The 23,989-nt window shown below is 45.9% G+C and overlaps 1 protein-coding gene across 5 annotated transcripts in view; it reads left to right on the top strand.

The window, feature by feature from the left end:
- DIXDC1 (DIX domain containing 1) overlaps positions 1 to 23,989 on the top strand; it is a 560,841-nt gene that overhangs the window by 510,472 nt on the left and 26,380 nt on the right. For 4 of the 5 annotated variants that reach the window (XM_069614291.1, XM_069614292.1, XM_069614293.1 and 1 more), the window contains 5 exons: positions 2,215 to 2,268; positions 3,230 to 3,322; positions 12,623 to 12,694; positions 20,013 to 20,105; positions 23,001 to 23,162. In XM_069614291.1, the coding sequence (XP_069470392.1) occupies positions 2,215 to 2,268; positions 3,230 to 3,322; positions 12,623 to 12,694; positions 20,013 to 20,105; positions 23,001 to 23,162 (474 nt within the window). The remainder of the gene's footprint in view (positions 1 to 2,214; positions 2,269 to 3,229; positions 3,323 to 12,622; positions 12,695 to 20,012; positions 20,106 to 23,000; positions 23,163 to 23,989) is intronic. The other variant, XM_069614294.1, reaches the window with a different exon arrangement.

Here is a 23,989-nt window from a genome sequence, read left to right as displayed (position 1 = left end):
GGAGGGGGCGTTATTAATAAGTGGAAGGAAGGGCCTGCGGGCCAGGTGTGATTGAAGCCACAAACCTAGTTGTTTCCCAAACAGTTTGAGAGAATTGACATGTCTCCCTCCATGTGTATGTCAGACTTGGTGCAGACTTCATCCATTGAACGAGGAGGTATATTCGGAAGTGCTGAATTAAGTTTATTTGGAAGCTTATCAAATAAGCCAACATTGTGGTGCAGATAGTGCAGCCTTTGCTCTTTTGGGTAAGTGTCATCATATGTTCCGCAGCTTTTAAATCCAGAAGCTCGGACCTTAGTTGATGTGAGGGTTTAATATTTCATCTAAGGAATACTTGCGCCCATGTTGATTACCAGGATTACAGAACCTTCACAGAAGCAGACCAGGCCTTTACTTTAATACCAGTGAGCGGCCCAGTCCATCCCCGCGTGCAGTGTCAAGATCATCTAGGGTGGGGCACCTCACAAATGTGTGCAATTCATTCAAAGTGATTTTGCTAAGAAAAAATCAAGACTCTGTGTTGTGATATTTCCATGTCCTAGAAAAGGTGACCTCCTCTGTGACTGCCTCTGCATCAGCTCAACCTCCTTCAGAGATTCTACTCAAGGGTTGTCGAACTCCGGTCTTTGAGGGCCGGAATCCTGACAGGTTTTCAGGATACCCCTCATTAATATTCACGAGGAAAAATGTGCCTACATTTAGAATGATTGTGTGCAAATGCATCTCATGAATATTAATGAAAGGGTATCCTGAAAACCTGGCATGGATCCTCGAGACCTGAATTTGGACAACCCTGCGTCAATTGGAAAATTACCCCATTTGCCTATAGTTGTGGATAAGTAACCTATTAGCATGGCAACGCTCTCTAAAATCCCATCCACTCCGCATCCAGAGTCCTATTGTTCTAGGTCCTTTCCTTGACGTCTCGGCCTGACGTGACTTCTTCAGCCCACCCCTGCATCTCATCCAAGTGGCAAAGAAATGAGTCCATATAAAGTAAGGCCCCTGCAGCTGGAATACAGGCTGAGTGTCGGTGTGCTAGGGGCAAGCACTTTATCAGTTGTGTGCGTTGGCCCACCCCTGTTGGCAGTGCCATCCCTCAACGCTCCTGCTCATGGAGGGGGTCCAGACCCATATGCATCCCCCCCATAAATTGGAAATTTGAGGCCACCATAAAGAGGTCTGACTCTTGAGTTGTCTTAACCTTCTCGGCAGCAAGCCAATTGTTTTCTGTAACAGCCAAGTGCGCACGGCTGTGAGGTGCTACATACGTGGAGCTCTGCCCATCGACACTCAAGCCCCATCTAGTATTACAATGGGAGTGGCACCCAAAAAGGATTTTGAGGGAATTTGCAGCAGAATGTGAAGCAGCAGAGTTTCTTTTTCTAATGGGTTCCGAGTGTCCACACCTTTTCCTTGAAATAAGGGTGTTGTTAAGACAGAAACTTCTGAATTCTTAAAGTATTTGTGTTCCTTTAACTGCTCAGCCAGAATGTGCAGTTTCTTTCATTGTTGACGCACCCCAGCCACCATGTACATGTGCTCTCATTTTGATGTGGTCGAAATCTTGTCATTGCGCCTTTGTTTTTTTTCTCTGAATGTAATCCTAAATGCAGTAAACCAGTTCCAGGGTACAACCATGAAAACAGACCTTTATCCTTAGTTGGGATTACAGTGCTGACCCCCGGTAAAACTGATTGGATTGCTGGAGCTGCGGCTTGACCAATCACAGGTGTCCAATGCATAGAATTCAGTCCGGTCACTGGATAGTCCCGTGAAGGGACTGTCCCATGATGTCACAATCGGTTACTGTCAGGGCACAACCTCATGATTGCCCTGGGACATATTAGGAACTGTCTGACCTGCCATGGGGCTTAAAGGGCTCGTGGTCAAACGAAGGGACTCTCATGCCTGTTATGGTGCTGGCCCGTGACTGGATTATCCTGGGGACGGATTGTGCCATGATGGAACACAATGAGATGCCACCAGCAGATCCACACCCTTGCGGAGGAACCTACAGAAACAGCCAGATGCACCCCTTCCTCTTCTACATGGAACGTTCCATTCACCCTTCTTCCCTGGTTCCTTCCAAGTCTGTTGAGAAGGAAGTGTCATCCTACTTGTAGATTGTCACTTTCACTGAATTGTGTTTGACAATGACCGATGGTACTGTCTGCAATTCCAAGTTTTCTTTTTCTGGTTTCTTTACAGGCTGAACTGCAGAGGAAGCTTGAAGAAAGAAGCCGCCTCCTAGCAGACTATAAGGTAAGACCCCAGCCTCATCGGGGCCACGCTGTGTGGGTTCTCTGGCCAGAATGCCTTATTTGGTTTCCAGTGGAACCATTGGTCTGGCTGGAAGTGGCAAGGGTGGTTGCAAGAGCTCAGGGCTACTCTCCCTATAGCCTTGATTCTTGAACATCTCTGTACGTGTGGAACCTCAGGTCTAACCGTTTATAGTCATAGCATCGAATGCCTTACCATCTAAAAAAAAGCATCGAAAAAAAAGCATCACCGTTTTTTTATAGATGGTAAGGCATTCGATGCAAAGACTAGATATCGGTCTAACTGTACAAGAGAGCGTTATAGGGAGAAAGGGAAGAAAGGCAGCACATTTGTCCCTTTTCTGATTTATACATGGCCAGTCGGTGGATTGCTTGAAGAGAGCAGAGGTGGTCTCGCAGTTTCTACTGGGGTCGGCCCCGCCACTCAGGCTGCCTATAGTGAGGCGAGATTTTGCTACTCCCCCAGCCTGGCAACGGGACTGCCTTTGCTCCGCTTGGGCCGTCGGGCACTTCCCTCGCATGCCACCTAGTTTACCTTGCCCTAGCAGTACCTCTGGTTTGGAGCTGGGCCTTGATGATTTGAATATGGTTGATTCTCCTAGGACATACTTTGGGGGTGTATTATTATTCATGTTCCTGTTTTTTGTAATTCTGCGCCAGTTCATGACCACAGTAGTCTCAAAGCACGCAAACCTTGTCCAAGGTCATGCCCAGCAGCTTGTAGTGCAAAGTTGCCAGCGATCCTATTGCAACATTGTTCTGTAACATCTTTGCAAAGGTGGGGCATGTTTGCACACGAGGACCAAGCCGCTCAGCTCCCATGATGTGCAGCAGGACAGGCAGTGCCATGCATGTTAATAGCAGTGTTTCCTGTTCCTGCCCTGAATGATCCTGCCGGTCACTGCGACTGCATTTGATATGTATTCATCTCGTTTGTTTCGTAGAAAGAAATTGGCCAAAAAGATCGACTTTTACAGCAACACCAGGCAAAGCTGGACGAAGCCTCACGGAGGCTCTCCGATGCCAGCCGTCATAAGGTAAGCACGGCAGTATAGGTGGACCATGTAGTCAAACTATTCATGCCAGGCCATGCATTTACACCAGTTTTCTGATTGTCAAGCTACAGTGATCCCTGTTTTCACCGTCGTTGGCCTTTGATGGCCACGGGTTAGCCTTCATATGTACAGTGGTTTTATTGTAAGCCCTGTTTGCTCCTCTGGTGGCAGGAGACCCACTTTACACGGCTACCCTGGGCATCTGTTCTGAGGCATGGTGACAAGACTTTACATGAGGAGGTTTTTCCCCATTTGCCCCAGCATTTACAACTATTTTCAGGACCCCAGAAAGTGGCATTGCCTCTTTGAAGCCATTTCTCAACTACTCAAGGAGAAAGAACCTGTGGCCGGACCTCTCTAACCATGCGTGTTCCAGCACTGTTGCATCCTGTGTTCTCATTTTATTTTTATTTATTTGGATTTATAAAGCACCATCGGCCTAAGGGCATCGTGGCACTGTTACATGGATACTTAACTTGTGCAGAGGAAATAAGTTACATTTACAGTGATATGTACATTACAGTAGGACCATACAGCAACAGCATAGGGTGTTAGCCTGTGCAGAAGATACAGTTACATAGATGGATTTATATGCATTACAGCATGTATATGTAAGGAACATACATAGTAGCAAGATGGATCTGTCAGGTGAGGTGGCTATAGGGTCTGATTGCAAGTTAGGTTGAACATCTTAGAGTCTTTATTGGAAGAGTTGTGTTTTGAGTGCCTTACGGAAGGCAGAGATTGAGAGTTCATTCTTGGGAGCAGATGGTAGCGCACTCCTGTCCTTGGGGGCTAGTACGGCGAAGCTGGATCCTCCAGCTTTAATTCTTTTGTAGGTCTGGACCGCGAGTTGGTTGCAGTGTTCTGTCCATTTGGGTCTGGTGGAGCTATCTCTGAGGATAACTTCTGACAGGTAAGGCGGGGCCGTTTGGCATAGGCATGCGTGTGTGATGGAGAGTGATTTGAACAGAATACGCTCTCTTACTGGGAGCCAGTGAGCGTTGCGTCTTGCTTGAGATATGTGCTCCCTCTTGGGGATGCTGAGGGCTGCTCTTAGTGCATTATGTTGTGTGGTTTGAAGCTTTTTCAGGTTTTGGAGGAAGTGCCTAGGAAAAGGACGTTGCAGTAGTCTAGCTTAGCTCCCACTGTGGCTCTTGCAATGGCAAGGCAGTTTATTGGTGTGGAGGTAAGGTTTGACAGCATTAATCATCTTGGTAGATAGTGCTGCCGATGATGCGATCACATTTACTTGGCGTGACATGGAGAGTGAGGCGTCTATGTAAACCCCTAGGGTTTTGGCAGCGGCTGCAGTGGTAATGGTCGTGTTGTCTATATTGAAGGAGGCGTATTTGCTATCCAGTTTGTTGAGGTCCTGTTTGGGACCTACTAGGAGTATTTATGTCTTTTCTCCACTGAGACGGAGACCATTTGCTGCCATCCAGGCCTGGATGACGGCGTACATCTTGTTGAGGGTGGCTGCATCCTGTTCATAGGCGCCAGTGAGAGGGAGAAGGACCAGAGTATCATCAGCATAGTTGGTGTATACTATGTCGTGATCATCAAGGTCGTTGAAGAGGGGGAGCGTGAAAATGTTGTCGAGGGTGGGTGATGTGCATGATCCCTGAGGAACTCCGCAGTGGATGGGAGTAGGGGATGCACAGTCCTGATCGGAGAAGACTCATGAGTCTGCCTTCCAGGAAGGATGTGATTCAGGAGGTGGCTTGTTGGGAGAATTGTGCTGCATTTTTGAGGTGTTTGCAGAGGAGGTTGTGATCCACGAGATCGAAGGCGGCGGAGAGGTCCAGGAACAGGAGCAGAGCGGGTTTTCCCTGGTCATGGTTTGCTGTAGGTGCATTTTTAAATCTAATAGGGCTGTCTTAGTCCCATGGCGTGGCCGGAAACCTGATTGCTTTTTGCCAAGGATGTTGTTGTATCTGTTGGTATGCTGCCCTATCTAATATTTTTAGCATGCAGGGGACGGTGGTTATCGGTATGTGTTCCAGAATGGAATACAGTTTATAGCTACAGAGAGACTAGGCTCTAGAGGAGAGACGGAGGTGTGGATGGTTCTGGCAGAATAGACCTACAAATGGACTTGCCTTCATCTCGCCTAGTCATTTAAAGCAAATCTAACATTGGTGGCGAGGATGGCCGCTGCGGGTTTGTTGGTGCGTTTTGATAAGTGTTATTATGTCTGTGCCTGAATGGACAGAAGAATGTGTGCATTGAGTGGCTCCCTGTGCCCCACGCTCAGTTGGAGATGGACCCATCACAGAAGGAGAGTAGCTGATCGTGTTGACTGTATATATGTTATATAGGATCAGCACGCCTCTCCAGGGGAATTTCCAAGCAGTTGCGGATAAACTTGCAGGGACAGAGTAACACAAGTCTCGATACAGACCTTCCTGTTCCCGTTAAGATCCGCATGATTCTGCATTGGCGACTATTTATTTGCGGCATTTGGCTCTCTGGTCCCGTGAATGCCTTTTGGGTGTTACTGGTTAGCGGAAGACGGTATAGCTCATAGGCAACATTTCCCTTACTTTACACTGACCACATTGAACATATTCAGCTTCTAAAATTGGATGCTTGGCGCAAGAGCGCGGTCTTCAGCTCCTGCTAGTTCAATGTCCAACCCCTCAGTTTATTACAGCTTCTTATATGGCAAAGAATCCCGGCACTAATTTATTATCTCTTTTCGGTTCAAAATCAATTGATATAGCTCTTTAGTGTCCAACTCCCATTATTTCTTATCGACTCTACTGCCGATTGTGATTTTGTGCCATTCAAGTCAACAGATATTGGATAAAAGGGGTCTAAACTACTGTAGACCGTTTATAAATGAAGGGTTGCTTTTGCTAAAAAGCTGTTTTACAACTGTGAATCCTTTTATCTGAAGGAACTGCTTAAGAGTGGTGCTTCTTCCAAGTAAACATAGTACATTTTTGTAACTTTGCATGAGGCTTCCCAGAGATTATAAAGTAATGCTTTTCTTGGGCTTCTTATTTTCTTAGATCATTGTTAGAGAATGTAGGAATATAGACTAGAAATGTGGTATGGTATTGGGCACCGGTAGCTTCCAGCCCACAAGGGTTTGCAAATGGTAATAAAGATCTGTCTGGCCAATCTGACAAACCTATAAACAAGTTGGGTTACTGAAAGTTGGGGTTGTGCAGCTGTTGGCTCTCCAGATGCTTCAAAATACAAATCCCATGATATCTGGCTATTGTCTATGCTGCTTAGGGATGATGGGAGTTGTAGTCCAAAACGTCGGGAGAGGGAAATGTTAAAGACCCCTGGCCTATGTGGAGACAGATGTCCATGTTTGTGATAATAGGTAATGTTAATAAAAAAATATGTAGTTCTTTCAGTCCCCTGTCGTCAATGGGGGAAACTTTGCAGTCGCTGCAACCTTCTCAGTACTTTTCAAAAGGGAACAACTAGAAGAAACGTAGAGTGACAGACAGATCAAGAGACATGACGGGTCACAAAGCGCTTCCCAAAAGAAAGGTGGCCATGCAGACTGCTAAGAGCTACAGGGATTAGAGGGAATTGTAAATAACTATTGTGACTATTTCCTTAGATGAATATAAATACTTTCACTGTCACATTACGTTTCATGGCTTGTATTTGTCCTTGATGAAATAAAAATGTAATTTATGTATGAAAATAAAATTGGAAGAGTGCAGGACCGGAGACACATGTCCCATAAAGGGACGTGGCCTCTTGGTGTCAATTCCACTGCTCTGACGCAGCACTTAATGATCCCTAGATCTGCTGTAAGTGCTCCGGCTCCCCCATTCATCAGTGAAAAAATGAGGGTGAAATCTTAGCATGCAGGCAGAAAACGGTCTGCTGTTAGTGTTAGTCCACAACAGTGTTAGGGAGAATTCTCAGAAATGTGCCAATTCCCTCCACCTCAGAGACCCCCAGCAACTTTGCTGGATTTTGAGGACTGGATTTCTTTAACCTGGAGAGAGTGTGACCCTTTTTCCCACTCCCTCATGTATTTTTATATGAATTTTAACTCTGTGTTTCTTTTGGTTATGGAGTCTGACAAACTCCATAGGCATCATCTTTTACATTGTGTCACACTGCACCTTCAGTGCGGTGGCACAGGGAAGTCTTTCAGATTTCCCCAAGGTTAAATACGTTCTCTGGGATAAACTACTGTTTCCCAGAGCAGTAAAGTGAAATTGACTTTACTTACCATTGTAACTTTCTAGACCCAGCACACACTATCTTACAATAGAGTGCTGGAGGGGTTACTTAGTATACCCTGTGTCTAGATCCTCATGTAAAAATGTTTGTTACCCTTTCCTCAATGAATGACTGGTGGCAGTGGTTTTGTTCGAACTATCAGGGTTTGCGTTCGCGGCTCCAGTAAAGCAACTGTGGGAGCCATCTTTTACAAAATGGCGTAGAGCCATTTTTGACAAAATGGTCCCCGGTCTTCTTTTTCGCCATGTCTTTGTGAAAAGGTCCTTCTAGAGATTTTCTCTGCGCGCCAAACCAGGTTTGGTCTCTTTGTTCATTTTGCCTTTGGCGGGATTCTGGAGTGAAGCCCGCCTCTGGCTCCAAAGTGTCTGGGGTAGACAGGAAGTAAAGGAGGTGCCCGAAACTCCATGTGCTTAGCCTCCTAGGAGACCCAAATGCGCTCTGTGGTGATTGGCTGACTGACTATCTGGCAAGGACAGCCACCCTGCTGGGTGAGTGACAGCTAGGCTGGAATTAATGGGAGAGAACTGAATAAAAGGTGAGTCTTTTGGCTTGGAAGGCAGAGTCGACCACTAGACGAAGGAACCGAAGAAGAGCTTGAAGAGGACACCTGCTGCAACTCCCAAACTGTTGGTTTGCCCAGTAAAGCTCTGCTGCAGTGCCGAAATGCCAAGTTCGCATCGACAGGGAAGCGCCTGCAAGGACGACTTCTCCCTTTGAGTTGGTGGGACCAATCAACTCCAAAGTAAGCCACCTGGACATCCATCTCGGAGCTGGTTGAATTTCCACAGAGTTGCCAAGCCCCCTAAACAGAGTGCAGGGCACCAGAAGCAAGGAAAGCCCACCTCAACAGCCAGGAACTGCATTGTTGCTATTTGCAGTAGCCATGAAGAGCTGAAACGCAAACAGCCACTGCAAGTGAAGTTTGCCGGTTGCAAGCTTTGACCGTCCCAGTGCATTGCAGTAGTCCCCCAACGTCCTCCCTCCTGTCCCACGACTGAGGCCCAGGAACAGTGAGATCTGCAGAGCTGCACAGGAGCAGAAGTCATCAGCTGCATCTTTTATTCATTGCTAAGATACTGTAAAACAAGTCTAAGCGAATTTACCTCTTACTGTAGAAGTGCTTGTAACTTCCACAACTCACAAGTATAATCAGCTTGTGGCCCTACATTTGATTCTTCTTTTCTTCAAAGACTCCTAAGAACTTGTGCAAAGACCTTTCCATTTACTTACCAGAAGTGCTGCATCCTATACAAAAACTTTTGCCCATTGAATTTGGCTCAGCCTATGGAATTGTATGACTCTTCTAAGAGGATTGAAAAGTGTTTTGCTCTGCTTAAGAATATTTGTGATTTCTTGTGTTCTAATAACCTTGGCCTTTTACCAACTTTTTGAGAGTGTTCCGAATGCCAACAGTAAGGCATTAATGTCCCCAGCACCCTTGTTCCTGAAGTCACCTGTAGGTGTAGGTTGTGTCTGTGGGCCATCCCCAAAGGGTCTTGTCTGATTCAGAAACTCAGAGTGTACAGTATTGAAGTGTATTTGTGTGGTACTAGTATATTGCTCCCTTCTAAAGAAGGCTTTATAACTGACTGATAAATTAATAATTATTTATGCAAGAAACCTTGAGTGTAAGAGTTTATTTGAATACCTGGAACTGTGAATCGTTGTGTAACTCCACTACAGCTCACATTTCCGCTCTTGAGATAAACCTGGCTGCTCAGCACGCTACCAAAACTGTGTAGTACAAGCTTATACCAAAGGTTGGCTTGCCTACACCTGTAGTCATAGTTGTGTGTAGTGGTCCCAGAGGGTACTGCATACACACTTTGCCTAACAAACAGCAGGGCAAAATCATGAGTTGTAAACATCACATCACAATAGGGATAGTGTTACAGACACGCCCATGTCGATGTCCTTTTTCTATTTTAAAAAAAATGCAATACTGCGCGATTACCAGTAGATGTCGGACTGTATGCACAGAATGTGAATCTAAGTAGATATAAGCACCAGAAATACGATTATGCCGAGTAATGTATGTCATATTGCCATATGGCTAAGTTCTCTAATGCAAATAGCCCCCGATCTTAGGGCGGTGCAAGCTTTGACTCCTTGTTTCTCCTTCCTGCACTGTGCACAAAGAAGAAATCATGAAAATGAAGAAAGAAAATCCAAGATGGCCACAGAGCAACTAATGCTCGCGAGCCATATTAGCAGAGTTGTTTTTTTTTATTTCTAATAACCAAGCCCTTTGGGAGGTAGAGCCAGTCTAGGAAGAGTATGCAAGGGGGTGGCACTCCGAGGGAACACTGCGATTCTGTCAGCCAACACGATCCATGTAGTGCTAGCCATTACCAGGGATTGTGGCCCAGCAGCCCTGGTTGCTGATCAGTTGTGAGGATATGAATCCTATGCCAAGGGTGCTAATAAGCATGCAACCACAGGCATTCATTAACCCTTTGTGGGCCAACATTAAAAAATGAAACGTGAACCGCATTACACCATGTCCATCTGTTTGTCACCTTATGGCATTCCGTTTTTAGTCATAGCCCCAGAACTAATTATAATCTAGAACAATATATACAATATATATGAATATTGAGATCACTGTGTGGCACATTATAAAATTCACAAAAAAACAAAGTGTTGCTTAAACATAGACAATTATGTCAAGAATGGGCAGGACACTAGAATCTGGCTGCGGGAGCTCCCCAGAAGGAGGCCACACAGTTTTAACAGATTGACAGATAGCCCGCTCGGCAGGGATAACTGCTTAGCTTCGGGTGGCTGTTGGCGAGAGGTCATCTTTGCCGGCATATCGCTCTTTCATTGCAAAACAACTCAGAATCCCCCGCAGAGCTCCGAAGCCCTCCCACAGAAGCACGTAATCACACGTAGAGACCGACGGGCAGAGCAGCGGCACAAGGTGGCGACCGATCCTGCGTGCGGATTGACTGAACTCCGAGTCCTTTTTTTGACATACAGCAATGAACCGATGTTCTGTGGCACCTCCTAAATCTAAAGCTCGCTCGATCCACACCCACCACCAGATCAGAACGAGCTGGCGCGTTCTCGGCTGCATTACTCTTCAGAATATAAATCTGGCTCCATAAATGGCGATGGAACTTACATTTCAAGACTTTTTAAGGTGATATTCTTAGGTCCTAAACTGATAAAAAAGGCAAGTTTTTCAGCAGAACATCCTTATCCTGTCTTTCGTAAAGATATGTTTGTGTGCACACAGTTGCTATCACTATTTTCGTTTTCGGAATTCTGTTCACCAGCTTCCATGGCTATTTTGTAGACCTCGTTCATCTCTAGGCTAGAGAATTCTACAAACCTGTAGGTCCAAAGGTGTTTACAACCTCTAGGAAATAAGGCAGATTTCTATTCTTTTTAGACAAAATGACTTGATGTCTTGTTACATGATGATCAATTTCAATATTGATTATGTTCTGTTGGTTATGCAAATTTTGCATAACCTATTGCAGACAGAACATCGGTTTGTACCAACATCTAGAGTCGCCATTGGCAACGAAGTTGCCAACCTCATTCCTGTTCCCCAAGGCTCCAGCATCTCCCCCACCATCTATAACCTCTACACCCAACCCCTATTCGCCCACTTAGACAGCATTGGCATTCCCTATACAAACTTTGCTGACGACACACAAATCTTACTGAAACTCACAGGTAACTTTGCCCAAGACATCACCAACATCAACCAAGTCTACGGTATTGTACAGAACTGGATGGCTAGCCATCGCCTCTGCCTAAACCAGGGAAAGACTGAGCTACTCATCATTTGCTATCCATACAGTCTCAGAAACCTGGGCCCAGACAAGGCCACTATCACCATTGACTGCAACCGCATCCCAGTAGCAACACAAGTAAAAACCCTGGGGGTGGACTTTGATGCAGAGCTCAACATGCAGAAACACATCAAGGCGTTCGCCTCCTCTGCTGCCTACACTACCAAACTGATTAACCTTAGCAGAGAATTCCTGTCGCCAAGCAACTGCCTTACACTCGCTAGAGCCCTAATAGGTAGCAAACTAGACTACTGCAAACCCTTTCTCTCTGGTACCTCAGGCAAAAATCTCACAAAACTCCAATTGCTCCAGAATAACGCCCTCAGAGCAGCTTGGGGTCTTAAAGGTACCAACCATATTACTCAAGCCAGCAAGGACGCACACTTGTTCCCCATCAGAGCACGCATAGACTTCAAGATACTCACCATTGCTGCATCCACAAAACGGCTCCAGCATGCCTCAACCCCGCCTACACATAACAAATCCTACCCACCACCTATGATCCTCACCCGCCCTAACTCTACAAACCCCCAGATTTTACAAAAACCGGCTGGCACAGGTTTTGTGGTCACCACCCCCACCCTGTGGAACCCGCTTCCCGCAACTATCAGAAATGAGTTCTCCCTTCCAACATTCAAAAAGCTGCTGAAGACCTGGCTCCTCAACAAATATGACTAACTTGCTATGGACTCCTCACCAGCTGCCAGAGCTCGCAGCATTTGGCATTTTGACTCTCTCGTATACTGTACTAGCGCCGTGACACCTCTGGATCTTGGGCGCTGCAAACAAATGTATAAATGAGTAATAAAATGAACTGTTAGCTGTGTTATTATTGAAATCGACGAGGGTGCCCAGTGGTCACTTTCTCTTGCTTTCTTCCCCAGGACACGAATGCCGGGCGATTGAGCCTCTATTTGAAAGACTAGTGCAAAAGTGCAACATGTATTCTGTAAACCTTCGAGTTCTGTCTGAAATATTAGACTTTCACATTTGTACGGAATTGTCAGACTCCAAAGACGGGTCTTGCGGGCAACCGGAAATAGATTTCTAAAGTTGAGAGACAGTGAGCGTGTTGTGTGTGCGTGTCTTTGTCTGTGATGTACACAGTACGGGAGATACTATTCGTGTTGTTTTCGCATCAATGGCACTATGCCCACCTTGGGCGTAATGCCATTTTTGCTCTAATTAATAAAGATTTGTATGTCAAAGAGGCTGGCTGAAGCGGTCCTAACTTGCTTATCTGGTTCTTTAGGCTGAGCTGGAGAAGGATCTTGAGCATAAAGATTCCCTTCTGCGTCAGCTGATGACCCGGGAAGCTGGTGAGGTATGTACACGATCACTAAAAGGGTGCTTTAGAGATGTCTTGACCTTATCGTTTGTCTAGTTGAAAGATCAAACAAGAGTTCTGGATTGAGTCCCTTGTGCATCTTGCTTTTAACTCCATGAAATGATTAAAATGCTACCTAGTATCATGATCTGGCATCAAAGCATGATAGGTAGAATTTCATGTATGTGCAATCTTCTCCCCACTTGTGAGTCCCTCGGCACTTTTTGCTGGACTCTTGGATTTTTTAATCAGTTTTCCTGAGTGATTGGGAGCCTTTTTCCACACTCACTCGGTCTCTTACTTTAACTTTGGGAATCTTTTTCAACCCTTTTGGTTGTATCTTTTGGGAGTTATGCTTTCCTCCAACTTATAAGGCATCTGGAATGTATTATTACAGTGCACAACACTTTCTGTGCAGTGTTACTTTCTATCCCACCTAACTTTTATTTGTGGACCTTATGTGAAGTGCTGAGGGGACACAGTGTATCCCTGTTTCCACTTCTCCTGTAACTTTCTAGTTACAGCGGCAAGTTCATCTGTGTGGCTGGTGGCAGTGGATGTTTTCTACCGATTGTTGGTGAAACGTACACGCAGCCTGCTGTCACAGCTGCGGTAAGGGACACATGGTTCACCATTGTACTAAAATGCTGCCCGTCTTCTTTATTTGCCAACTCTTGATGACGTGTCCTGTCTTGAGCCTTTTTCTGCCGTGCTGGGTGGGGCAGCTCCTGCTCACTCTTTTGTCTTTGTTGGACTCCCATTTTGAATCCTGCTCGAGGGCGCCAGCATGTCTGGGAGGACAGGAAGCTGGGAGTGCATTGAATCTCTGCTGGTCTTTGTCCTCCAGTGTTTCTGCTTTAATCCAGTTTTGACTTGGAGGCTGCTCCAGCCAAAGTTTGACTGTGGAAAGGCTGCTGATTGGCTGGATACTGCATAAAGGCGAGGGTCCTGGAGCGGAATGAGAGTCGACCCATAGAATGAAGAATCCGAGGAAGAAGGACATCTGCAGCCACCTCCATGACTGCCAGTGACCGCTGGTACTCCAGCCCTTTCTTCTGATCAACAGAGAAGATCCAGACCGGATGACTTCCTCCCCTGGTCTGGTGGGCCTAACCAGTCTCGAGACAACCTGCATTTTGAGACATCCCTCGAAGAGCTGCGACCGTCCTGAGCTGCAATTTCCCAATTCCCTGGTACCTGGACAAATTTGCTGTGCATCGTTTCCTGAAGCACGGATTCGGCTTCGACTTCGTGGGCATCCTGTTGGACCAACAGTGATTATTTTCTGCTCTGAGACGTCTTCCCTTCCAAATCGGGGACTGAGAAATGGTGAGAAGCCTGCCGTGTTCCAACCATCACTGAACAAAGCCTGGGTCTAGTCCCAACGAGCTGGTATTGTGAAGATCATCTGCTGGGTGTCCCGTCCAAAGATGCTGCTCCCACTAAAAGTTCCATCTTCAGTCTCTAGGCCAAGTATCCGAACAAGGGCTGCTGTCGCCTCACCTGCGGACCCAGCAGTGACATTGTCTTCTTTCTTCCTGAAAAGGTACTGTGCCTCTCCTATGTACTCACTTGGGTGCTTGCTGTGTTAAATCGGACTCCTCCTGAGACACAATGGGATGGGCAACCCAACCGTGTTCTCCCAGACCCAAGGACACTGGTCCTTTGGTCTACAATACTTCAGGCTGTCTCCCTGACCTCCCTGAACCAGATTTTAACTAAACATTTTACTTACTTGCAACGTTGAAGATTCCTGCCATTGTGACAACTTTGACAGTGTGTGCCTTTCTTTGTGCTTCTGCCCACGGGCCCTGGTCACCCAGTGTCCCAACTGATTTTGAGACTCTCATCCCCAGATAGGTTTGGACTTTATAAAGTATATGCTACTACCAGTATCTGTGCTGATTTGCTACTCTCACTACGTACCTGTATTCATCAAAAGTCTACTATGCCTTGAGTAATGCTCAAATGTCTAACTGTATCCATGTGGATACATTTACTTACCGGTGATTCGAAAAAACTGTGCCTTAGTATTTATAATAAATAGCCATATCTTTATACAACTACAGTGTATACGTGCATTCTTGACTATAGATGTGCACTGATTTCTTTGTACTTGCCTACAACCTTCCTCCCTCGTAGACTAAACCTGGCTCTTGTCCATTGCTACCATACCTTTTGGGTAGATCAGGCCAATCCTAAGAATTGGAGCCATGTGCACCTAAGATTGAGTCTTCTTCAGTCCTACTGTTATGTAAGATTATCATAATTATGACAATTCTTCCTGACCTGTGTCATTCCCAGAACCGTTTGCTTGGACTTGGTCATTTCTTTACCTTGTCCCTAGGTCAGTGGGAATCTTATTCCCCCTCTCATCTACTCTTTTACTCTTTTTATGGGTGACCTTTCTATGTCTCTCCATAGTGTATGATTAGAGTTATAATTTCCTATAACTTTGGACTGACTGTAACGTACTATGGCAGCACACAGCATTTTAAATGCAGTAGCTTCCTTTTTAATTCTCTTATTATCTCTTTGGTGAACTACTGTTCCCAAGAAGTAAAGTGGGATTCCCATCCCCTTTACATTTATTTTAGTGAGCCAGCACACCCCACCTTATGTAGAGTGCTGGGGGATACAATATATCCCCTTTGTTACTTACCTGATAACATTTATGTTACAATTACAGTTTACTTGAATGGCTGGTGGCAGTGGTTTTACCTTCATGGCTTTTAGTCTTTATTACTTGCAGGCTGTCAAATGAGCCTCAGTAATGCACAGAAGGGCCACCATTCGGCTAGGATGGTGGGCTCCTTCTTTTTTCGCCATTTCTCAGTTACTGTTATATCCTAGGTCATCTTCTGCCATTCTAGGCAGGAATGACCTCGATTGAAGTTTTGTCTTCGGGGGGAGCCAAGGCTCCAGAGTGTCTAACAAGGCAGGAAGCGAGGGAGGAGTCCAAAACTCGGCAGCCCTTTGTCCTTCACCTTGCCTGAAAGGAACCAAGTCCCAATGGGGTCTGGCTGTCCTGATTGGTCAACCAGACTGCCCTTTTCTGTAAACTACATGGAGTGTTTTCAGAAGTTGTTCTGTTATTCCTGATAAATACTCCGAACCTGAAAGCTGCTGACAAGTCAACCACTGGAGCTGAATCCAAAAAGGAAGATGAAGAAAAGACGTCTGTAGCAATTTCCAGCGACCTGTATTCTGAGCCATCGCACAGCATGCTGCAACCTGGCTGAGCTGCACCGTCAATACTCTGGGACCTCAAGCCTTAGTGCAGTGCATGGTCTTCTGAAGTCCAAATCCATCCGAAACTTTGGTGGACTCCTGCTGGATCTCCCAAGACACGATTCAAATGCTTGACGTCCCCTCACCAGAGTGCAGGACCAGATTAGTGAAGAGAATCTGACCAGCGATATTCATTCTTCATCTGGCTGCTGTAAAAAAGTGCCAAATCCACAGAGCCGTGAGAAAGCATGAAAAGTCAATTTTGCTGGAAGCCTCCTCTTATGACTGCTGCTGCAAGTTCCCATCCAATGTCCAGTTCTTTTATCTCCAGACCAAGAATTCAGGGACCGGGTTCTGTGCTGCTGTATCCAGAAGGCCTCCACTCCGAAGCTCTTTACTCCTAAGGTACTGGGCTGGCTTGGGTAACACTTGCCTTAGGTCTTCTGTGAATCCTGTGAGGATTAGGGGGTGATTCGTGCGGTTTGGAGTTTGCCCATACCACTTGCCCAGGCCTACTGGTGGAACACATATAGGGAGCCTTCTCTAACGTCCCTGAACACTTTTAACTAACTCTGAAGCTAAGTCTTACTTGTTAAAGAAGATATCCTCTGGAACTCTGACTTTCCTGCAACTGAACCGCATCCCGACTTCCTAGACCACTAGGGCCCCTCTCCTGTCTCTGAGAAAACGTGTGCTATAGACTAGGGAAGGGTGTTGATGACAAGGATTCTGTGTGGAAATTGTCACAAGTATAAAAGTACTTATCAGTTAGTGTTGTAACTTTATCAATTGCTAGCGAAAACCCCTATGAATTAAAGAGTGGAACTGCCATTACTACTATTTTCCTGTGACAATTGTGGATGCGAGCCACTACTATTAAGCAGTCACATGTAAAAGTATTCAAGTTCCACATTCTAAAAGTTAATAAGCATTGGTGCTGTTTTATTGTTCTTAACTGAATGAATGTAAAAGCTTGCCAATAGGGGTTACCTGCCTTGAAAAACAGATTGTCATTCTTAAAGTGTACCATTGGGGTTTGCTTTCCCTGATCTGCTTTATACAGATACTTGTCTTTGAGTTGCTGGTAGCCCCTCTTAAAAGTAAATAGATGTTACTCGCCTTGAATAGCTGCTTCTCTTCTGAACTTGTAACACTGGGTTGTGCTTCCCTGAATTGCTGTGGTGCTATTCTAAAATGGTTTCATAAAGTTCATACGCACCTTAGAAACTGTAGTCTACTCTTCTAAAAAGTGTATCCTAGGTATAACTAGCTATTAGGTAGCAGATAGTTGTTACCAATAGGTCAATTACTTACCTTGAAGTATGTTGCGTCTTTCTTAAAGTGTAATTGGGGTTTGCTTTCCCTGAATTGCTTAATGCATTCTAAAATAGTTGAGTGTTCATACCTATCATTGAGTGGCTTAAGGCCCTCCAGAAAGTATATGAGCTACATTACTAGCTTTGAACTCTGTTCTACAAAGTATTATCTGTTAGAAGGTGAATACTTGTTACTGGGTTGGTTGATTAAGTGATTTCTGTAACTGAGTGTCACTGTATGACTGACAGGGTCAGCTACCCTTGAATTACTGATGGTAGTCTAAAAGTATATGTAACCTGGTTTTACTCCCCAAGAATAGCTGACTGCCATTTTGAATGTGTTGTAGGTTTGACTCACCTTGACGTATTATTGTAATCAAAATAAGTTTACACTTTGGGTAATAATCCATAAGTATTGAGTTGGTTTTTATAATTGTGTTCATATAATATGTTATAGTACTTACCCAAGATTTATCTTGGCCTACTTGTATTTAAATAAATCATTTATTTTTACAATACATAGTGTGTCAGTGTTTCTGTGGACCATAAGTATGCTGCAATTTCTTTGTAGCAAGCTACAGCCCTCTCTCCCTCCGAAGATAAGCCTGGCTGCTTTGTCCATGCTACCAACATTCTCAGGTGGTGCAGCCTTATACTAAGAATGGAGTGTATGTACTGTCTCAGATGTATGGTTTTATGAAGCCCTTAGTTGGACTTTAGAAAAACGGTCCTAACACCTACCATAGGTGGACTTTAGTAAAACTCCAAAGTCAGTACAAAGTCATTTTTGCAGTACAAAATAACTTTGCGCTGACTTTGCACTGCAAAAATACACTTTACACAGTTTCATTAATCAGGGTTTGTGTCGGCAGTGCAAAGTCACTTTTCAGCAGTGCAAAGTCACTTTGAACTGTGCAGGAAATTCCACGAATCAGACCCTAAGTGTTTAGGTGTTGGGAAACCTTCTCCATCGACAGAGGTAGAAAAACAAACACGGCTCTACTACAGAATATTTACATAACATATGGATGCATGAAGTTTATTACAGTTGGTCTGAATGTTCGCAAAACATGTCTCCTGATAGTTCCTGATGAGCACCTACAACTCAAACTTTGACAGCAAAAACATGTCGAGAGCCCAGTCCTGCACGGTGGCTTTACGTTTTGAATCCTGCAAACGGGGCCCGAATTGCCCAGTGTAACCATGTCCGGTGGCATGTCGCAAGTCATTGCATCCATTCATGAGTATGTAGGGGTCTACACACAGGGAGCCTGTGGAAGATGTCCCTTCTGTCTCCGGCATCGGGCAGTATTGATTGGCCCTGAATGCTGACCCACAACATGCGTCAAAGTTGCACATCCTGCCGCACAGTCTAGGATGCATTTGGAGGAAAGTGAACCTAAAGGGTGTATTTGGACCTGAGACTAACATTAAGAGAAAATGATCCTCCATTATGTACAACTTGAGTGTAGTTTCATCTTCTCCCATAACTATCACCTGCCTTCTTACACTGGATCTCATCACATGCAGTTCAGCTGCCCACCCACCCTCTTTCTCTTCCCATCTTGGCCCTCGCCGGTCGCACAATGTACCCCTTTGCCAGCTAGGGCTGCTGAGAGATCTTTCCCGCCAATATCTCTATGAAGTCTGGGCCAATCAGAGGGATATCGCCATAAATTCACTGCTCCGTGAGTAACCCGCATGTAGAGGGGATCCTCATGTTTGGTTTCTCGCTCTCCATCAGCTTATCTTTGAGATGCAGAAATTCAAAGTCTATTAAGGATGGGTGTGACCAAGTGTCTCTGATAACATGCCACGTCTTCTGCTACTGACCACTCACTCTGCCCGCTATGCCTCTTACTTCAGCTACCAAAATAGAAAGCTTAGAAAAGTAGCCTATCCCAAGCATGGAATGTTTTACTAAAAATCAAATATGAGTACTTTCATGTCTTAAAATGTGATTTTCCGTAAAGGTTTCCACTACTTATCATGCTGTTCCCATCTTCATCTTGTATCCTGGCTTGCAACATTATGTGTTACTACTGACTTCTGCAATTGTATTCGCTCTCCCCTCTTGCTTCTCCACTCTTTTTGACTGCTAATCTCTGTTCTCTCCTCTCTCCTTCTCCCCTTACTTTCTTTTATGTACTTACTCTATCAGAATTGTCCCTGGACCTAGTATGATATCGACCTTGTCTGTCTCCTACCCCTCCCCTTACTTGTTTTTTTCCTCCCCCCCCAGCACTATTTGAAATGTCGTCAGGCCTAGTATGATATTAGCTTGTTTTGTCCCTCCCCTCCCTTTCTGCACCCCTCTCCTTCACCTTTTGTTTTCCCTGCCTCTATCAAAATTGTCGTCAGGCCTAGTACGGTAGTCGCTTGTCTGTTTCCATTTCCTTCCCACTCTCCCCCTCCTTCCTTATCTATGTCATAGCTCTTGCACTATCTGAAATGTCGTCCGGCCGAGTACAATAGTTAATTTCACATCCTTACTGTTCATGGCCTGTAAGAAAGTGGTTGTATTTTCCCTTGTTCCCTCCCTTGCCTTGAAGCGTTTTGAAACACATTGTGTATAGGCGCTATATAAATAAACTATCATATCATATCATACTTCTTGTGTATTTTACCTTGTCCTTGAATATATGAAGACACCCTGTGTAGGAATGCAATACATATTTTGTTCACAACATGGAAAATTTGCCATTCCACATTAAGCCGCCTTCTGTAATGCATTTTATGCTATGTTTCTCTTGCTTCCCTTGCAACAGTTACCGGCCTATAGCAGTCACTCATCTCACAGCAACGGCTTCCTTCACACAGCGGGCAAAGGCGCTACTACCGTCTCGGCAGCTCAGAGAGGGGTATGTACCCATCCCCTGTACTTGCACAGCGGGCAAAGGCCCTACTACTGTCTCGCCAGCTCAGGGAGGGGCATGTACCCATCCCGTGTACTCACACAGCGGGCAAAGGCCCTACTACTGTTTCGGCAGCTCAGAGAGGTGCATGTACCCATCCCGTGTACTCACACAGCGGGTAAAGGCCCTACTACTGTCTCGGCAGCTCGGAGAGGGGGGGTGTACCCTACCTTACCTGTGTACTGACACAGCGGGCAAAGGCCCTACTACTGTCTCGGCAGCTCAGAGAGGGGTATGTACCCATCCCGTGTACTTGCACAGCGGGCAAAGGCCCTACTACTGTCTCGCCAGCTCAGAGAGGTGCATGTACCCATCCCATGTACTCACACAGCGGGTAAAGGCCCTACTACTGTCTCGGCAGCTCGGAGAGGGGGGGTGTACCCTACCTTACCTGTGTACTGACACAGCGGGCAAAGGCCCTACTAATGTCTCGGCAGCTCAGAGAGGGGTATGTACCCATCCCGTGTACTCACACAGCGGGCAAAGGCCATACTACTGTCTGGGCAGCTCAGAGAGGGGTATGTACCCATCCCGTGTACTCACACAGTGGGCAAAGGCCCTACTACTGTCTCGGCAGCTCAGAAAGGGGCATGTACCCATCCTGTGTACTGACAGCGGGTAAAGGCCCTACTACTGTCTCGGCAGCTCAGACAGGGGCATGTACCCATCCTGTGTACTCACACAGCGGAGATCAGTAAAGCAACACCAGACACCTAAAATAAAAAGTAGTAATTATAATCTCACATGTGATGTGCTATTTAATGTCTGACGCCCAACACTTCAAATGATTCAGTCATGGATGCCATTACCTACATGTATAGCACACATGACACTTGTTGATTTTCAGGACATCTGTGAACTTATTGGCACAGGCTTCCACCAGTCTGTTCATCACAATGTCAGAGCTCTCGGGCGCCTCTCCCCCCCCCACCCCCACCCCAGTCATGCCCGAGAAAGCCATATAGTTTTGTGTTGTCTTGGAATTCTGGGACTTTGTTTCTCTACGTTTCGAATGTGAAAGAAAAAACAAGGTTACAGAATTGGAAGGGGGGGAAAGGAGCACTGGAAGGCAGGGGAGTTGCTAGGTCTGGAAAAGACCCGGGGCTACGCTGATGTCGGAACTGTCGGGACTGGGGGCTAGCTAGTCTTTTGGCTGTAGCTCCTGAGATTCTATCCGGGGCTACAACCAAAATATCAGGGGCTATAGCCCCCCCTAGCAACGCCCTTGCTGGAAGGAGACCTTGTGCGCGGCCATGGGGACCTGAGAGCTTGGCGGTGTGGTGGTCTCTAACTCATTGCCCCGCCTTGCTAGGTTCCCCCACAGTTTAGGGGAGAGGTAGCCAACCTGTGACTCTCCAGGTGTTCTGGCCGACAACTCACCATCAAACGCACCAACGTCCATAACCTGACAGGTGGCGTTGCGTCATATCACATCACATATCACATTTCTCATCATTCAAAACCTCATTTATTAAGTCAAGATATTCTAGATTTTAATTTCCATTATTCGAAAGCAAACTTTGTGCTTATTGAATATAACCCATATAAAGCTCCAGCCAGCATAGCAAGGGATCACAGGAGGTGTAGGCCAAAAGCTCCGGAGGGTGACCGCTTGGCTACCCCGTATGCTGGCACAGATGGCGAATGAGCCAGCGTGGTCCCATGCCAGTGGCGGCATTTGAAGGCGAGCCACTACTTTCGGTTTCATGCCATGCCCCACAGATCAGCAGGATGTGTGTATGCAGTTTTCCCTGTTCTTTGTCTGTTTCATCCCATGCCCCCACAGATCAGCAGGATGTGTGCATGCAGATATCCCCGTTCTTTGTCTGTTTCATGCCATGCCCCACAGATCAGCAGGATGTGTGCATGCAGGTTTCCCTGTTCTTTGTCTGTTTCATGCCACGCCCCACAGATCAGCAGGATGTGTGCATGCAGGTTCCCCTGTTCTTTGTCTGTTTCATGCCACGCCCCACAGATCAGCAGGATGTGTGCATGCAGGTTTCCCTGCTCTTTGTCTGTTTCATGCCACGCCCCACAGATTAGCAGGATGTGTGCATGCAGGTTTCCCTGTTCTTTGTCTGTTTCATGCCACACCCCACAGATCAGCAGGATCTGTGCATGCAGGTTTCCCTGTTCTTTGTCTGTTTCATGCCATGCCCCACAGATCAGCAGGATCTGTGCATGCAGGTTCCACTGCTCTTTGTCTGTTTCATGCCATGCCCCACAGATCAGCAGGATGTGTGCATGCAGGTTTCCCTGCCCTTTTCTAGGTGTTGTCAGATGGATAAAAGCTATACTCAATAACCTGGATATGTGGGATCCAAATTGGCAAGAACTCAAGTGGAGGAAAATGCACATGAGGTTGAGTTACTATGAGTTACTACATGAACTGCGGATCCAGTCAAAATAGAAATCCTATGAACAGTGGGATCACCTGATCACCAGGGCACTGTGATTCCAGTTCCAGGCTTTCCTTTAACAAATCGGTGCATTGTGGGAGCTGCAGTCTTGATTTCCTTCAGTTGAACTAATTAGACTTAGCACCCCGATAATGGTGCGTAAAAGGAAAGGTCGTGCCGTAGATCTCCCTTCTCCCCTTTCCTCTTTTTCGCACTTCCTCACTTCTTTATTTCTTTGTCTCTTCCCTGTTTTTCTATGTGTGACGTCACCATTCCGCAGCCCTGGACTGTGAAACAAACCACAAGACACAGATTAGCAGATGAGCCCCAATAGTGTAGAAACAGATAGCGCCCCAAATCCCCGAATCGAGGGAGTGTGTTTAATCTTGGCTCTTCATTAGGAAAGGGTTGATTGCCTGACCTTGTCCATCTCCCCAAATAGGTGAATGACCTGCAACTGGTCCGGGACGCCCTGCGCAGCCTCCGCAATGGCTTCAGCGGGCACGACCCACAGCACCACACCATTGACAGCCTGGAGCAGGGCATCGCCAGTCTAATGGAGAGACTGCATTCGATCGAGACACAGCGGAGACAAGACAAGAGGGTAAGTGGGGTGGGGATCAGGGGGCATGTGTCGGCAGAGGAGCAACAGGGCCACATTCTTGTTCCTTAGTTAAATGAAATGGACCAGCTGCACGCAACTCTTCATAATGAATACCCCTGTTAGGGGTAAGGATTTAGATGTATTTCCCTATCCTTGTCAGGGCCTGAAAGATCTACTAGCCTGCTCGCATGGGCTTGGAGATTTTATGAAGGACGAGTACCATTTGAATGGTAATCAACCTTACTATCAAGAATGGGGATGTTTGAAACTTTAATTCCAAAACCCAAAAAATGTAGCACCCCTTAGTCAATTCCCTCGCAGGTGAGGATGCAACAAAACTCAAGATTGTGTCAGTCAAGCATGTGTGAGCTGAGTAATGATCAGGCAGATGTGGTTGTGAGGAGGTTAATAGGCCACGCATAGGGTGTGTTAAAAGCAATGTGTCACTGATTTGTATAGCTGACACTTTTGGTACGCATTAGCACTTTGACACTTTATTTGTGTAATAAGTGAGAATGATGTGATACATTTTTATTTCTACTAAGGCTGTTGATTGATACAGCATTGAGTTGTGTTGTATTGCAACCTGCAAGGGGAGTGACTAAGGGGATTACGTTTTTTGGTTTAGCATTGTTTGAGGGAATACCCCTCATGTCTTGTCCCTCCAGCCTGCAGTAGTGTTTGTGGTGCAACCTTTATTCGACATTTACTGCAAACAATGGCGAATGTGTTTCACTGTGCATGGGTGGCCTTTGGGTGGCAGCATTGCACCACATATGAAGTGTGCTTATGGTGACCTGCACCATTTTAAACAAAGTACTGGTAAA

The sequence above is a fragment of the Ambystoma mexicanum genome, chromosome 9, assembly GCF_040938575.1.
Source record: "Ambystoma mexicanum isolate Mex_15411 chromosome 9, UKY_AmexF1_1, whole genome shotgun sequence".
In the NCBI taxonomy this organism is placed as follows: Eukaryota; Metazoa; Chordata; class Amphibia; order Caudata; family Ambystomatidae; genus Ambystoma; species Ambystoma mexicanum.
The sequence above is the reverse complement of the archived record's forward strand: the minus strand, read 5'-3'. Positions and strand labels throughout refer to the sequence as shown.